Genomic DNA, 17,139 nt, shown 5'->3' on the forward strand with positions numbered 1-17,139 from the left:
CTCTCACTCTGACCCTCCTGCCTCCCTCTTACAAGGACCCTTGCGATTACAGTTGACCTTACCTGCGTAATCCAGGATAATCTTCCTATCTCAAAAATCCTTCACTTAATCACATCTGCAAAGTGCCTTTTGACAGGTAACATATTTGCAGGTTTTGGGTGTTAGGACACGGACATCTTCAGCAGCCATGATGCTGTCAATCACAAGCCCCAAACCCTTAGCCTGGCAGTCAGGGCCTCAAACCTATGAATTTGCATTTCCTTCTGCTCATTCCACACCTACACCCTCCTCTCCCGGCCCACATGTTCCTCCTCGGTCACTCTACACACCTGGCACTTTTCTACCTCCCACACCTTCATTCCTAGAATGTTCACACCCCAAAACTCAGTGCCTCTAATCCAGTCTTTCCTTCAAGGCCCCACTGAAAAGTCAGCTTCATAGAAGCCATTCCTGACCCCCTAGGTGAGAGTGGCCTCCTCTCCAGAGTCACACAAGAATGATGGCTCTGACAGGTGGCATAGCTTGGGCTCAAAGCCTGGCTCTGTCATTTGCTGCCTGTGTGACCTTAGGCAAGTTAACGTCTATGTGTCCTAGTGTCCTCATCTATAAAATAATTTAAAAAAATTTTTTAAATAATAATAGTGGTGGTTTTATAAGATTGCATGAGGATTAAATGAGACAGTGTGGGATTTCCCTGGTGGTCCAGTGGTTAAGAATCCACCTTCCAATACAGGGGATGTGGGTTTGATCCCTAGTTGGGAAACTAAGATCCCACATGCCGCAGGGCAACAAAGCCTGCGTAGCACAACTATTGAGCCAGAGCCGTGTGCCACAGCTACTGAGCCCATGTGCCACAACTAGAGAGAAGCCCACATGCCGCAACAAAGAGCCCGTGCCACCACAAAAGAGCCTGCATGCCTCAGTGAAGATGCCACATGCTGCAAATAAGACCCAATGCAGCCAAATAAATAAATAATTTTTTTTAAAGAGACAATGTACATAAAATGCTTTAGCACAGAGCCTGGTATGCAATAAAAGCTTGATTTAAAAAATGGTCCTGTAGCTACTGGGAACCTGCTGTATAGCACAGGGAGCTCAGCTCGGTGCTCTGTGATGACCTAGATGGGTGAGATGGAGGTAGGGAGGGAGGTCCAAGAGGGAGGGGATATATGTATACATATAACTGATTCACTTTATTGTACAGCAGAAACTAACACAACATTGGAAAGCAATTATACTCCAATTAAGAAAAATGGTCCTGTTTCCATTGCTACTGATGTGCAAGGCTGCCTTCCTAGCTGGGCTGTAAATCATAAGGAGACCTGTGTTACTCATCCCTGTGCCCCCAAGGGGTCTACCTGGCACAGTCACAGAAGCTCGTGGATCTGCATCAGAGGGATGGAGGGCTGGACGCGTGGCACATTTATTTGCCATTGTCTAGCTGAGTGTGTGATCAGACCCTTGGAGCCAGCCTGCAGGACAAGCAGGCTCCCATGGCTCCAGGCTGAGCAGAAGTGGCAGTTTAGATGTCAGTGGCAGAGGGGATGTCTCCATGGAACATACCAAAGAGAGTTGGAGAATGTAGGGGTGGAAGGCTTCCCAGAGAAGGTGAGTGTGGGAAGCCTGGAGGGAGGAGAAGCAAGGAGATTGCCAGACTCTCTACCTCTGCCCTCCCCACTCCTCTGCCTCTTTACATCACCTGCTTCAGCCTCCTGGGCCCCGCAGCGTGAATGTTCTTTCAAATGGTGGCAAAGCCCAAGAGAAGTCAGTTATAGGTGCTGAGAAGGTCCCTGGGGTTGACACGGCTCTTCTGTGACCAGGTGTCCACAAAAAGGGCTGATCATGGTGGACTCACCTGTTCCCACTCAGCCATGTTGGGGGGGGTTCTTTCCCCCAGGCCTTCTTGGGAGTGGGTGGGTCGAGGTCTGTCTGGGCCCGGCCTCAGAAAGACCTCCATAAAGTAAGGAGTTCCTAAAGTCCTACCAGGCAAGAGTGGTCTGGGGTGTTCAGATTCCTATTTGGGAAAAGAAAAAAAATCATTTTCTAGATACTTGGGCAACATTACAGAAAAGAGTCCCAGCTTATTCAGCTGTAACTGTGCCCTGCACGGTGAGTTCTTCTGGGCTGTTAGAGAACAAGCCGGGAAGACCCTCTTCCCCGGGTCACTGCACCCCCTCAACACCCTGTGGCTACAGAAGCCTCCTCTGAGCTCCCACGCACAGCCTTGGTTCTGGAGACCAAAGCCTGGGTCAGAGGTTTGACTACCTGGGTACCGGCCCCACGTCTATGATGGCTAGCTGTGGGACCTCGGCATGTCCCACCCTCAGAGCATCCCTACCTGTAGGATGTGGGTTATACCAATGCCTCCTGGCAGCGCTGTCATGAGGCACACGTGAACCTTGGATGTGGATGCCTGGCATGGCTCTGGGCACATGCGGCACCCCTGTAACCTCCCTCCTGCCCTTGTTTTGGAAGGTCAGGCTCCCAGACCCATCAGGAAGCTGCCACTCATCCCTGAGTATGAACTTCTCTGGGCACAACTCGTGCCCTCTGGACATCAAGGAGCAGAGCCTGGGAGAGAAAAGATGCTCCCTCTTTACCCTTCACGGCCTGGCCTTGGAGGTTTGTCATTAAGAAGGACACTGGGTCTGAGCGGGGAGCAGATTCTCCATGCTTGGGTGTTTGGGCCCCCTGGGGAGCAGCGCTGACCTGCCCCAGCCTGCCCGGGCCTGGCTCCTGGCTGCCAGGGCCACGCGCCAGGACACTGAGGCCCTGGCTAACTGTGCTCCCCATTCTTGGCCATTCCCTGGGGAGATCACGGATGCAACCAGCCCTGGCAGACGCTGGAGAGGTTCCCAGACTCAAAGGAGACCGCACTGCCAACTCCCTGATGTTGTGGTCTATATCAGAGGAGGGTATGCCCAGGCCAGCTCCTAGGCTCAGAGAGGAGGACTTGTGTGCCCCTCCGCCCCAGAGTACCCATCTGTTCCTGTCCAGTGCCACAGGCCCTTTCCTTCACGTTGCCCAGGTTATTTCCTCTCTCTGGGCCTCAGTTTCCTCATCTGTAAAATGGAGGCAGCGGTCTCAAGGATGTGGGCTCCAGACCTTTCAGGTCTGAGATTCACAGACCTCACCTGAGGGAGTGCTCACTGGGTTTCTGAATAATTAAACTTTTAGACCATCTTTGGCCCCTGTCCAGGTGAGGGCCCTCAGAGACAGGTGTGTATAGGTCAACACAGTCCCCTTCAGGCAAGGAAACGGAGGTTCTGAGACGTGAAGGTCTCCTCTAGGGTCATGCAGGCTGAAACCAAGTCCAGTGCCCCTTCCCCACCCCGGGCCACTTCTCCAACTTCAGGGGCCGCCAGCCCAGGGAGGTACAGCCCAGGCAGCAACAAGCACCCTCGGCCCTGAGGCTCTGTCACTGAAAGTCGTCCAAACCTCTATTCCTCTCACAATGACCTGCCTCTGTCCCCATGTAGAGAGCTTTCCCAGGCTTCAGGGTAACAAAAATAACAAATACTGGCTCTTATGGAAAGCTTCCACTCTGCTCTAAGGGCTTTCTGTGTATTAACTCACTACAATCCTATGAGTTAGGAAATTATTATGACTCCATCTTACAGATGAGAACATTGAAGCACAGAGAGGTTAAGTAATGTGCCCAAGGTCACACAGCTTGTAAGCGGCTATCTCCTCCCAGATTCCCTAGAGAACAGAGCCCAAGGCAAAGCTTATGCTCTAATGCTTTGCTGGGAGTGCATCTTAGGGCACAAAAGTAAGGGGTGGGTGTGGGGGAGGAAGGAAGACAGAAAAGGGAGGAAGGCAAGTACAAGTTAGCAAGAGCATTTCTGAGCTGGCCACCATTCCACAGGAAAACACAGCTCTTTGCTACATCCCAGAGAGGACATCTGGACAGGCCGTGTGCTCTGGATTTTAGACCTTTTCACTGAGGGGAAGAAGGGAAGGAACTCACTGCATCGCCTCTCCTGTGGGTCCACAAGAGGGAGCCAGTGCAGAGTGAGGAGCTCAGTGGCCGGGAAGGAGACAGGACAGGTGAGAGCCGTCCAGATCCGGGTCCCAGCCCTCACCCCTTATCCTCCCATATTTAGTTGCTAAGCTCGTCTTGGATTGCATGAGTCATTTGGTTGCCTTGTTGCCTAAGCTGGTCTCAGTTAGGGTTTCTGTCCCTTGCAACCAAGAGTCCCCACTTTACAGATGAGGAAACTGAGACTTAGAGAGGTAAGGTGATTCGGCCTGGGTCAGATGGCTAATCCAAAAACCAGTGTGCTCAACTTTGGCCTGTTCCATTCAGATCCTGGGCATGCAGGGCACACGGCCCTCGATACAGGCCTCTGCAGGTGAGGGAAGATCCAGGTGAGGGGAGAAGGTGTCTCCTCTGCAGACGTGGGTTTGCTTCCTTCCTTCTCCTCTGCCCTAATTTGTTCCACCAAAGGTGGAGCCATTGGGTGGTGCTGTTACCCCCTTCCAGTCCTCCCCCGCTTGTTAGAATCCTCTATGCACCCACATTCCTCTGCCTCTGCTCTCAGGAAAGTTCTACCCTGGTGGCCTGAGTCTCTGAGGATCTGAGTCCCTGGAGAGGAGGCTGAGCCTCAGAAATTCCTGGTATCTATCTACAGCTGGAGGAAAGTCAGCTCTGATCCCGGGACCCAAACTCCCCCCGCCCCCTGCCCCGTTCACCATAGAAAGGGACCCGAGAGGACACAGCTGCAGCCCAGGGCCACGGCGCCCTCAGGTGCACAGAGGTCTTGCAGCTGAGCCTTGGGCCCCGATGTCCAGGGCACACCATAGTGGCTGACACAGGTATCCTGTGCGGGATGGAGAAAGGTGTTTTCTGTGGGTCGTGGTGGTGATGGCAAGATCTGTGGTTCTTGGGAAAGGAGATGGTGGGAGGAGGTATGGCCAGCAGGGGCCAGCAGAGGCCCAAAGTTCTCCTGCCCTTCTGAGCCCTGGGCCCATGAAGCCTCAACCCAGAGCCCCAGGATGCAGCATTACAAAATTAAAAAAAAAAAAATTACGTCCTAGTAATACACACACATGGTAACAAAAAGGTGGCCCAGAGGAGCTGATACTGAAAACATACAACAATGCTCCCCCTGCCCAAGCCCCAGAGGCACCTGGGCGGCGGGGCGGGGGGGGGGGGGGGGGGGGGGGTGGTTGTCTTGTGTTGTATTATTGTATTGTATTGTATTTATTTATTTATATTGAAGTACAGTTGATTTACCATATAGTGTTAGTACTGTATGATGTCACTCATATGTGGACTTGAAAAAAAATACAAATGAATGCATATGCAAAATAGAAACAGATTCACAAACATAGAAAACAAAGTTATGGTTACCAAAGGGGAGGGGGGTGGGGAGGGACAAATTAGGGGCATGGGATTAACAAGTACAACCACCTGGATTTTTTAAAAAAACTGTTTCTAGGGACTTTCCTGGTGGCGCAGTGGTTAAGAATCTGCCTACCAATGCGGGGGACACAGTTTTGGTCTCTGGGCCAGGAAGATCCCACATGCCCCAGAGCAACTAAGCCCGTGTGTCACAACTACTGAGCCTGTGCTTTAGAGCCCTCGAGCCACAACTACTGAGCCTGTGCTCTAGAGCCCTCGAGCCACAACTACTGAGCCTGAGTGCCACAACTACTGAAGTCCGTGTGCCTAAAGCCCATGCTCCACAAGAGAAGCCACCGCAATGAGAAGCCCATGCACCGCAACGAAGAGTAGCCCCCACTTGCCTCAACTAGAGAAAGCCTGTGCACAGCAATGAAGACCCAATGCAGCTAAAAATAAATAAAATAAATTTATTTAAAAAGAAATTGTTTCTATTCATTTTTTTAGCTTTTTAAAAAATTGAATTATAGTTGATTTACAATGTTGTGTTAGTTTCAGGTGTACAGCTTCATGATTCAGTAATACACATATATATTCTTTTTCAGATTCTTTTCCATTATAGGTTATTACAAGATATTAAATATAGTTCCCTGTGCTACACAGTAAATCCTTGCTGGTTATCTATAACCATTTCTATGTTTATCTGTAACCTGTCTCTTGAGAGGGCTCCACGGTTTAAAGCATGTGTTTCTCTCTCTAGATCTTGATTTACCACCACAAATAACACCTGTGTACAATGACTGAGCTCAGACACGGAGCTCTCCTCCCCACCTCCTTCCAATGCTTGATGGTTTGCTTCAATTTTGGGTTCTACTATTTGTTTCTGTACCTTTAAACAGCATCTTATCCCTCTACCTCTTGTTCCATGTACTTTTCACAGTATCTCAAAGCCCTCAGTGTAAGATGAGGGGATGAGCGACCCCTACTCCCATTTTTCCTGTGTCTTCTCTCAGCCAGGCCTTAACTCTGGCATTGTTCAGGTGAATAACATTTACATTCTTTAATGAAAACAAAATTGAAACTTCCCGACTATTTCTATAACAGATTCCAAAAGTGTCCTATGATCAAATATTATAGGTGGTACATGGACAAACATTTTACAAAATAGTTTTATATTCATTTTAATATGCATTGGGAAATATATATGTATGCATGTATATAATGAGTCCTTCCACATATGATTACACAAATCTAATTGTTTAAGATGAAGCTAGAGTCAATTCCTAAAAGTTAAAACTGAGTCAAGGTGAAAAAAATATCAAATGATGTCCAATACCCGAGGCATGCAGATGTGGGAAAAATCATGAAGGGGGCTAAGAGTGATTGGAAAACGGGTTTTGATTCTCAAAGTCAAAAACCAGAAAGCACAGCAATTGCTTTGCTATGAGAGTACGTATCCTCCCCTGCCAAGCCCGGCACAAGCTGAGATGATATTTCCTTCCACAGGCTGGTGCCCCAGAGCCTGGGCTGCACACCAAGCAACGTGCAGGCATTGAGGACACTGTACGGTCAGGCCCCTCAAGGTGGCTGTTTTCTTGCTCTCTGTACACTCCCTGCTAGACCCGGCCCTGCTGCACTCTCACGACTATCCAATCCTCTTAATGATAGGGTTTAATTGGTCCCTGGTAACTGATGAGCCCACCTGATGTCAATTCCCCCTAAAACGGTAGCCTGCTTCTCCCCCGAGGAGCGCGGATGGCTGCCACGTCCTGCTTACCAGCTGCCATCCACGGAAGGGCGTCACCCCAGGACACTTTGTTTCAGACACGTAAGATCCCTTGTCCAATAGACCACTGATGTCTCTGTGGCTGTCTTTGGGCTCTTTCTTTGGTCTCGAGGCTGGGCAACCACCAGGTTTGCAGGCCTGCGGCGTACAGCCCAACACACATGTCGACTCTGTCTTCTTCCAATTAATCGTTTACTATCCTTCCACGGTCATCATGGTGCCATAGTTTGTTTTTGCAAGTTGTTTTTCTTGGTGTTCCTAATCACCTTTTTTTTTTTTTTTCTCACTCACCAAACAGCATATCTTCAGGTGGACCCATCTTCTGAGTCATCCCGCCTGTTACCTGGAGGGCGCCTTTTTACCTGGAGACACCCAGGAACTGTTGATTACGCCGCGGCTGTTGGGGTCCACGGCTGTTCCCCGTCTACACCCACAGGTCCGAAGTCATTCATTTGACCAATATTTATAGAGCATCCCCCCCCCGCCAGGAACTGTTTTTGAGGAAGGAACTAAAGAGAGAGAATCCCTGCCTTCCAGGAGCCTGTGTCCTAGTGGATAGACAAATAGTAACACACAGAACATCCTGGAATTAGCTGATGGTGAGAGCATGGAGAAAACAGACAGAAGGAGGGTGGGGAGTGCTGGGTGGGGGTGTGGTTTTAGCTGCGGTGGTTGGGGAAGGCCTCACTGAGAAGGTGATATCTGAGTAAACACTGAGGGAGCGAAGAGAGAGTCAACCAATATATGGGGACAGCGTGTCCCAGGCCAAGGGACAGCCCATACAGAGGCTGTGGGAAGAGCATGGAGTCCAGTGCAGCTGGGGGAGGCAGGAGGGAGGTATGGTAGGAGGTGAGCTGAGAGAGATGGTCAGGGCCGGATCAGAGGGCCCTGTGGCCCAACGCGAGGACTTTGGCTACTGCTCCGATAAGGGAAGCCCTTAGACGGTTCTGGCAGACAGCCGTGTGCTCTCAGAGATCAGCTGGAACAAGGCCTTCGAGGCCTCAGCCCTGCCAGGGGAGCCAAGACCCACTCTGCTCAGGGCGGCTCCCTGGGGCTAAGATTGGGAAGGCCAGTTGTCCACACCTGAAGATGCAGGGGCTCGGCCCTCAGCACATGCTGTCCTGAGTCTCTCCAGTCTCCTCCCTTCCCATGTCCTCACTCTCCCCGTCCCCACGTGTCCTCATTGTCCCTTTCAACACTCACTCCACCCCTCTCCTTTCCAAGCCCCGTTTTATCTAATCACGGGGAAGAAAAACTGGCTCTGGGTGCATGTTTGCATTATCACATGCTAGGTCAGATGTTTCTGGGAACCTCTGCTCTGCCTCATTGTGGACAGTGGAGGGAATGTGGCCCCCACAGGGTGGAGGGAAGGAGGCCGAGGTACGCAGAAAACCAGGTGACTACCAGAGATACAGCAGTGCCACAAGGAAGCGCCGACTGGCCCCCATCGCCCCAGTCTTCTAGTTTATTCCTTACCCACAACTCCAAGACGCAGCGACTATTAACCCCCTCCCTATGACAAAGCTCAGGCTCAGAGGGATTGGGCCCCTTCCCCAAGATCACTCAGCTCATAAGCAGAAGAAGCAGGATTTGAACCCAGGTCTGTGTCAATCCAAAGCTTGGGTTTCCCACTTCCTGTGGTTCCTTACTGTTAGAGACAGATCTTGAGGCTCCACAAAGAGCTAGGAGCTCTCTCTTAGAAAAATGTGAACAAACGGACACACACAGACACACACACACACAGACACACACACACACACAGACACACACACACACACAAAACGTTGTCTGTGACTTCAGGGGGTTCCCAGAGTCCAGGTAAGAGCACCTATACCATCTGTGGGCTGTCTCTCTGGAGAGCACTGCGTGGGCCGGGCCCTCCTTGTCACAATGCATCCTAGAGAGTCCTGTTGCCAGCCAGCAACCCCTCCCCACTCTACCCTGTCCCTCCCACACAGCCTGAGCAAGAGGAGAGCCCTCCAGCTGGTGCAGAAAACATTCTGGCCTCACACACAGGCAGAAACAGAATTTCCCAGTCAACAAACTCACACTGGCAAAACTGCAACTTTGTTTTTCTGTAAGGCCATGAATTATTTAAATCTCTCCTCCTTTCCTCCTATGGCAGAATAATTAATGTGTCCATTTCACAAAAACTGTCATTTTCAAGTTTAAACTAAGTCAAGTCCCAGCAGTTCCACTTTCAGGAATTTATCCTAGAGCTGGACCAACTTGAGTGCATACAGTGCAGGAATAAGGCTGTTTGTTTCAGCAAAAAACTGAAAGTAACCTCGATGTTCATTGTACAGGATGGGGTTAAGTGCTTGCTGGCCAGCCCTTCTGTGGAATGCTGTCCATCCCCAAAAGAGGACCAGGAAGCTCTCAATACAATAGGAAAAGCTCTCCGAGGAACACTGCCAAGTATGAGAAACAAGGTACAGAACTGTATATACTGTGTTACCATTTGTATATGTCCAGAATATTTCTGGAAGGATGCAAAAGCAACTTTTGACAGTGGTGGCTCTGGGAGAAGAAATGGGTGAGGGAAGAAGGGAGAAGAGGGGGAGGAAAATTTTACTTTTTACTGTGAAGTTCTCTACCTTTTTTAACAAAAAAATTTTATTGAGGTGACATTCACATAACATGACCATTTTAAAGTGCACAATTCAGTGGCATTTAGTACATTCACAAGGTTGTACCACCACCACCTCTATCTACTTCCAAAACATTCCATCACCCCCAAAAGGAAGCCCTGTACCCTTTTAAAAATCAACCCCCTTCATACCTTTTACGTGTTGCTGCTACATCAGTGAGACCCCCGACAAGAAAGAGATGGCCCACTCAGGGGGCAGTTAGAGAGGAGAGGGCAGGGTTTAGGGAGCCACAAAGCATGGCAAAGCAACAGCAGGGAGCTGGACCACTCCTGTGGCCCCAAGCCTGGTGGGATTTGGGACAGGAGCTTCAGCTGTCAGGACAAGAACGAAGCTGCCGCAGAAAGGGCAGCCAGCAGGACAGGAGCAAGAGGAGCCAGACTCCCAAACTCCTTCCACCCGCCCTCTGTTCTCCTGCTGCCGTCTGTGTTGGTCTAACCCAACCAGAGGCCAGGGGCCCCGGCGATGCCCACAAAAGGTCAGCTTTAGGGGACCGAGGCAGTGGAGAGCAGAGGCAGAATAACCAGCACATGGTTATAGACTCTGTTCCAAATGAAGGCAGTTAACTATTTCTAAACCTCAGCTAAATCAGACTCAGCAGCTCCATCCTTCCCCTCAGCACCATGTCCCAGCATCAGCCCTCTGTATGAGATGCACCTGTGGTCCTGGCCCTCTGGTGGGGTCAACCCTCCACGCCGGGAGCAGTGAGTACCCATGCTCCCGTCAGCCTCTGTTGCCAGCCTGCCGACCCTGCCCTCTCCTCATGTGGACCCTTGGTCCACTGCCTGCGTTGAGAAGGGGGCTGCCCAGGCCCTCTTGGCCCTGGAACCAGCTCCTCCTCTGTGGCCTGCACTGCATACTCTAGGGCCTTGTCACTTTCTTGGGAAGCCTCAGGCCCCTTTACTTTCTTCCCTCCTTACTGCTCAGGAGCCCCTCTCCAAGTCCCCCCAGGTCCTGGCTTCCTTTTTGAATGCTCTTCCCTTTCCAACTCCCAGGGTCCCTAAGAATCTGAGGGATGGGGTTGGGGGAGGGAGAACTTGTTCTGTCTCATTATACATCTTTCCAAACCTTTCCAGGCTTTCATCTTAACCAAAGCTTTTGAACTTCAAAGTCAAGAATTCTGTGTCTTTCTCTGATTCAGTTTCCCCTTGGCTGCGGGCTCACCACTCATCGCTCACAATGATGTCCCCCCGGGCACGTCTGATCAGCCCATGAGCATGGCTCTCCCCGTCACCTTCTCATGTCCAGTTGGAGCGGGCAGCCACCTTGGCCAGCCTCCAAGCCGCCACCCTCACGATCCAAACAGTTAACGTAAGGCCCGGAGAGGGGCAGAGACCTGCCTAAGTTCACGGGGACAAGGGGTCAGTGGACGATTCGGGCCTCAAAGCCAGACTCCCGGCCTCCTGTCTAATGTGCCTTCAGTGTATTGCGAGGCAGCATCCTGGGTCCATGCTCTGGATTTCTGTGGGTTCAGGCACGCTCTTTCTCAGCCACCTGCCTCCACCCGTGAAGACAGCACTACCTGTGACCCAGCTGAACCTAATGACCCCTTTTGGGGACATCTCGTAGACGCTCCACCAACGCCTCCTGTATACAGTTTACCCTCAGGTGAATCGTGTCCCCTCCAAAGTCATGCCCACCCAGCACCTCAGAATGTGACCTGATTTGAAAACAGGATCTTTATAGATCTGATTCTTTAAGATGATGTATACCGGGTTAGGGTGGGCCCTAGTCTAATGACTGGTGTCCTTAAGAGGAAATAGGGACAAAGACACAGACAGAAGACAGCCATGTGAAGACAGAGGCAGAGACTGGAGGCAACCCATCTACCAGCCAAGGAGCTTAAGGATTGCTGGGAACCACCAGAAGCTAGAAGAGGCAAAGAAGGATTCTTCCCTAGAGCTTTTAGAGACAGCATGGCCCTGATGACACGTTGACTTCAGACTTCTGGCCTCTAGAACTGTGAGAGAGTACATTTCTGTTTTAAGCCACCCAGTTGGTGGTACTTTGTTCCAGCAGGGAACTGATACGCCGTCTAAGGGGGGAGCGTTCTGGTACTCAGAGAAAGCCCCCGCCACCTTTTGCCCTGCCCTACAGGAATTTTCCACATCTGTTTATGGATGCCTGCAGACCCACCATCAGCACTCTTCTTTCCTTTAGCTGAAGGAACAGGTCCACGCTTCTATTTAGGTGCCCGTAGGTGATCCCTCTCCTAGGTCCCCTGTCACATCTGCTGCAGTGCAAATGCTTCTGTCAACTGTATCATAGTCCTCAGTGTTGGACATGTCTCCTTCCTTCCCCCGGACTGGGGCTCCTTGAGGGCAGGAGCCACAGGTCCTGCTCGGATCTCCAGCGCCCAGAGACGGGCCTGGGGGAGGTGGGCTGAGCGGTGGAACCCCTTCCCGGGGCGTCATCCAGCCGACGGTGAGGCAAGGTTGCAGGATGTGGGATGCGGGCAGTCGAGGTTAGCAGCCACTGCAGGGTCTGAGTCCAGATTGATGCTGAGACCCCCCTTGGGCTCCCACGGGGCCTTTTAAAGCCAGTGAGGAGGTTTTCTGGGGGCCCAGAAGCCCTGAGCCCATTGGCCAGACGTCCTGGGAGAATCAGAGCAGATTTGCATGAAAAAGAACACTGGCTTCATTGAAATTCTCCTCATCTTGGGTGAAACAAAATCACAAAGAAAAGGAAAGTTTTAATCCTGAGCAACTTCACCGCTGAGGAGCTTTTTGAGCTTCTAAAAATAGAGAGGAAATGGGTCTCTTTGGGCCACTCCAGTCACCGCCTCCCCAGGCCCGCCCCCCCTCCCCCCCACCCCGTCAAGGCCAGCCTCTCGTGCAGTGGGAGACTGCTCTCCCCAGCAGGTGCCCGCGGCTGGTGCCTCGCAGTTCTGGAGCCGGACGCAGCTGCCCCCCTCAGGACCCCAGCATGCCGGACAGCAGAGCAGCCCCACAGGAGAGCCGGCTGGATGCGAGCCTGGGGACCACCCAAGAAAACTTGGGAACTAGGTAAGTCAGAGGCTGGGCCTCTGTCCACTGAGCCTATGGCCGAGGTTTGGACTTGACTCTGCCATGTGAACCTGGGCAAGCTGCTTCGCTCTCTGAGCGTCAGTCTCTTCATCTGCGGAATGAAGGGAAAGCTCTGGATGATTTCTAAACGGGATGAGCCCTTCACGGGGGTATGTGTCGTTTGGAACTGTCTGCTCCCCGGCAGGGCCAAGAGAGGCGCAACCAAAGAACGAGGGCATGAGTCGGGGGCTGCAGTTGGATGGAGGAAGAGGATTTCAGTCAATGAGAATGTTTCCCTGTCTCCTCAAGGGGGGCCTTGGGCATGTGGAGTCAATGACAGACAAGGACAGACAGGAGCCAGAGGATCTGGCTCCAGTTTGCTGTGTGACCTTGGTGGGTCCCTGCCCCTCTCTGGGCTGCAACATCCCTGTCTGTACATGAATGCAGTGGTTGAAGTTTCCCCAAAGCCCTTCTGCTGTATGCATTCTACTAATCTGTAATTCGGAGGAAGCGGGTTCAATTTGTCAGCATCCACCAGTGCCCACTCGGGCCTGGTGCCCTGTCCATCCAAGGAGTGGGGCAATCCTGAGTAGCAGGGACCCAGTCCTGGCCCCAGGAGCCTCCAACCAGGAGGCAGGGAGAAGGCAGACACATGGAACCCTAGGGTCCAGATGCCTGTGGTCTGTGCCCAGGAAGAGCATAGACCAAGAGGAAGAGAGAGAAGCTTCTAACAGGAGACTCTTGAGACAGGCCTTGGGTGCTCAGGAGGAGACTGATAGTCAGAGAGGAAAGGCCACGCGGGTGGAGGGAACAGCATTGCAATGGGGAGGAGATACGAGGGAAGACAGGGAACTCAGGCAAGGGAGAGGCCTGGGCGGCTGGAGTGCGGAGGGGAGAAGCACAAGGGAGAAATGCCAGGGTCTGAGCCCTAGCAGGAGAAGTTGCCAGTGTTTGAGCTGCAGAGTGAATGGCCATTGTTCGCAATGGGGGGTTATGAGGAAGCAAAGATGGAGCAAACGGAATAGATGCTGAAGGGCCTCACAGGCAGAGGTCCTGCCCAGGGCTGGGGGCCTGGGCCCTGCCCTGGGTTTCCAGAGAACCGAGAGGGGACTCCTGTCCTTCTAGAAACAGGGGCTCCTTATCGGCCAGGCCTCCAAGAACGTGAGGTCCAGCCCTCTCCCTGGACACAGGCCACATACAGAAGGTCAATAGGACCTTCGAGGCGAGTTGGCTACAACCCCTCACCCTGGGGAATGGGCTCACAGAGGCCTGCGCCTGCTTTGCAGACTCTCTGAAAGGGAGGCAGCAGAGCCTCAGGCTGGGGCAGAGCCGGGAAGGGTGGGTAGGTGAGGGGCCTTGTGCGAGAAGGGAGGGCTGAAACCTCAGCGGGTCAGTCCCCCTGCTTTCTTGCTTAGCGACTGTGGGTAAGTTATTTAGTTTTTCTGAGCTTCGATATCACCCTCTGTACAAATGAAGACAAAACACCTGACCACTACTGACCTTGCAGAAAATCTGGACAGATTCTATCAGCCTGTGTGCATGAAGTGCTTTCAAAGGCACAAGGACCACCCCTCACAGGCATAGCGAACCTCCTAGCAATGCCTGGGAATTCTCTAAGCAGGCTAGGGGGCTCACGCCTTGGGTTCCCATCCAGCTCTGCTCCAGACCTACCCTGATTCTGGGCAAGTCACCCTCTCTGAGCCTCAGTTTCTCCATCTATCAAGTGGGGCATAATGCCTACTCTGTCGGCCTTGCAGAGCAGCCGTGAGGAAATAACTTTGAACCCTTGTTTAATGTTGGTCTAAAGTCAGAGGCTGTTACAGCTGCTGTGATGCCCCTCTTCACTTCTCTGCCCCCCCAGGTCGGTCCCAGCAGCAAAGGGCTCCAACTGAGTCTTGCCCATCTATCCTGGCCTTGTAACCACAGGCGGGCTGCTGCTCCTGGGGGGAGGGTGGGCCTGCATTCCTCTAATACCCTGAGAGGGCCCTTATCTTCCCAGGGTTGCAGAGGGGAGGCCGGAAATCAGGGAGGTGAAGACTGGTAGCAGAGGAGGATTTGTGTGCCAGGCTGACCCACATGAATTCCCTTTTGTGCCACACCACTTGCAGGGCTGGAGGGAAGGAGCCAGGCTGGGCCAGGAGAGGCTGAGTCTGTCTGCTGGGTTGGAGCTGGGATGGGTCAGGCCCTGATCTGGGAGCTCGTGCTCTGTGTCCTTTGAGACTGCGCTGTAGACCATGCCGTCCACCAAGGGTACCCATTGGGTATGCCCAGAGCCCTGTTAAATGCTTGGTCCAGTAGGGACACCAGCCTCCCTGAGCCTGAAGAAGCCCAGGTTGGAGGAAGGGCTTCAGAAGAACCAGAGAAGGGGACAGTTCATCCTGGATTTGAAAGGTCATGGATGCCTTGGTGGCAGGCAGGGGCTTCCTGTGGACTGAAGATGTGGTTGTGGAGGAGTTACAGGTGGCCGTCAGACCAGTCGGGTTGGGCCGGGCTAGCTCCTAGGTCTGTATAGGGCATTGTGGCTGGACTAAGGGCAGCCAGGCATGAGGGTTGCCAGAGCCAGAGGAAGAGGCAGAGAGGAGCCCTGGGAGGCGTGGAAGCAGCAGAAGCAGAAGGACAGCTTGTGTGGGGCGGTGACTCTGGCAGCGGTGAATACAGGCTGGAGTTGGGTGGGCTGGAGGCAGACGCCAGGAGAAGGGAGACTGCAGAGTCGAGTCTGGCCTGGGGAAGGATGGTGAGCTCTGAACTGTCCGTACACCCCCTGGGCTCCCAGCTGCCTCTCCCAGCACTGCCTGCTCAAAGACTGGGTGCTGAGAGGTGCCCCCTCAGAGCAAGGGTGTGGGGCAGGCACAGGAGGCTGCTGTAAGCCCAGTGAAGAAGGCTGTTCTCACTGATAAAGCTTTCCAAGGATGATAGGGAGTGAGCTCCCCATCTCTGGGGTATGCAAGCCTGGGAGGAACAAAAAAACCCTAATGCAAATGCTATGGAAATGATACAGGCATCCTTAAGAATATGGAATATCCAGCGCCTTCAAATTTTCCCAACTTCTTCCCCCTCACTTCCCCATAATATGCAAAATGGTTATTGTAGAGTTGCTTTTTCCCTCATATTTTATATCTTTACTATTTATCTGTTTTTGTAAGTATACATTCATTTATTCAAAATTATTTATTGTTGAATATGTCAGATACTGTGCTGAGAGAATATCACAGTAAACAAGTCCCTAACTTAAGGAATTAACATGTAGCAAAGACAGACAAATAATTATACAATTACTTATTAAAGTATAATTGTGAAAGGTACCATGAAAGAATTAAGGGGGAAAAGGAGCGAATGTGATCAATGCCACTGAATTGTATACTTAAAAATTGTTAAAATGGAAAATTTTTCATTTTTTAAGGTCTGACTCGGGGATTGGGGAAGTCTTCCTTGGGAAAAGCAAGGAAGTTGAGACCTGAAAGATGAGTAGGAGTTGGGTGGGGAAAGAGCTTTCTAAGAAAAGGGCGTAGCGTGTGCAAAGGCCCTGAGGTGGGAAGGAGCTTGTCGTGTTTGAGAAACTAAAAGGCCAGTCGGCCCAGGGCAGAGGACGTGGGAGTATAAGTGCCACAGGAAGGCAAGGTCAAGGGTCTAGGATAAAGGGCAGGGCACATCCTGAAAGTTAGAGTCCCTGGGCAAAGTAACCCTGGTCCTAGACATCTGAATACAGATCTGGGTGCCTTCAGGATGCAGGTCAGCCCAGGCCAGCGCCGAGTCCTTGCAGGGGCTGCAGAGTCGCTGGCTGGGGACAGCAGAGCCCAAGCTGTCCCGGAGTCAGAACGCTGGGCCGGAAGCTGACTCACTCTGTCCCCAGGCAAGTCCCTGAATGGTAGACTCTCAGGCCAGTGGGGGTTTTTTAGATCACTGAGTCTAACCCACTCTGTCACAACATTCACATATTGTCAACCTAGCCTGACCTGAATACCTCCAGGAATGAGGAACTCACTACTTACTACTTTGTCCTGCAAAAGACATGGGCAGCAGCAGTGGGAGATAGTCCTGTATCACACCGGCTTCCATGAGTGCCCCCTGGGTCCTGGCTCTAGCCTCCTCCCCAGGCAGCCCTAGCTCCTTGCAAAGGAACCTGTGAGGAACATTTAATGTCAGGGCTGGGAAGGTGCCTTGGAAACTGCAAAGGTCACAACCATGTGAAGGACATCCAGGACCTAGCTTGGACTCTAGACCCAAGAAGCTGTAAAATAAGAATTTACATCTGCAAAATGTAATAGGTTGTATGTTTTTTATTAATGGTAGTAAAATTTTTATATAGTGAAATGTGTAGCTATGAGTATAAGTTGATGACTTTTGGCAAAAAGT

At 51.8% G+C, this 17,139-nt stretch overlaps 1 protein-coding gene across 1 annotated transcript in view; it reads left to right on the forward strand.

Moving 5' to 3' along the window:
• The first annotated feature begins 12,649 nt into the window (after positions 1–12,649).
• ACSBG1 (acyl-CoA synthetase bubblegum family member 1) overlaps positions 12,650–17,139 on the forward strand; it is a 47,930-nt gene continuing 43,440 nt past the window's right edge. The window contains exon 1 of the mRNA XM_057723721.1: positions 12,650–12,786. Coding sequence (XP_057579704.1) covers positions 12,707–12,786 — 80 coding nt within the window. The 5' untranslated portion in view covers positions 12,650–12,706. The remainder of the gene's footprint in view (positions 12,787–17,139) is intronic.

Source organism: Hippopotamus amphibius, chromosome 2 (assembly GCF_030028045.1).
Source record: "Hippopotamus amphibius kiboko isolate mHipAmp2 chromosome 2, mHipAmp2.hap2, whole genome shotgun sequence".
Lineage (NCBI taxonomy): Eukaryota > Metazoa > Chordata > Mammalia > Artiodactyla > Hippopotamidae > Hippopotamus > Hippopotamus amphibius.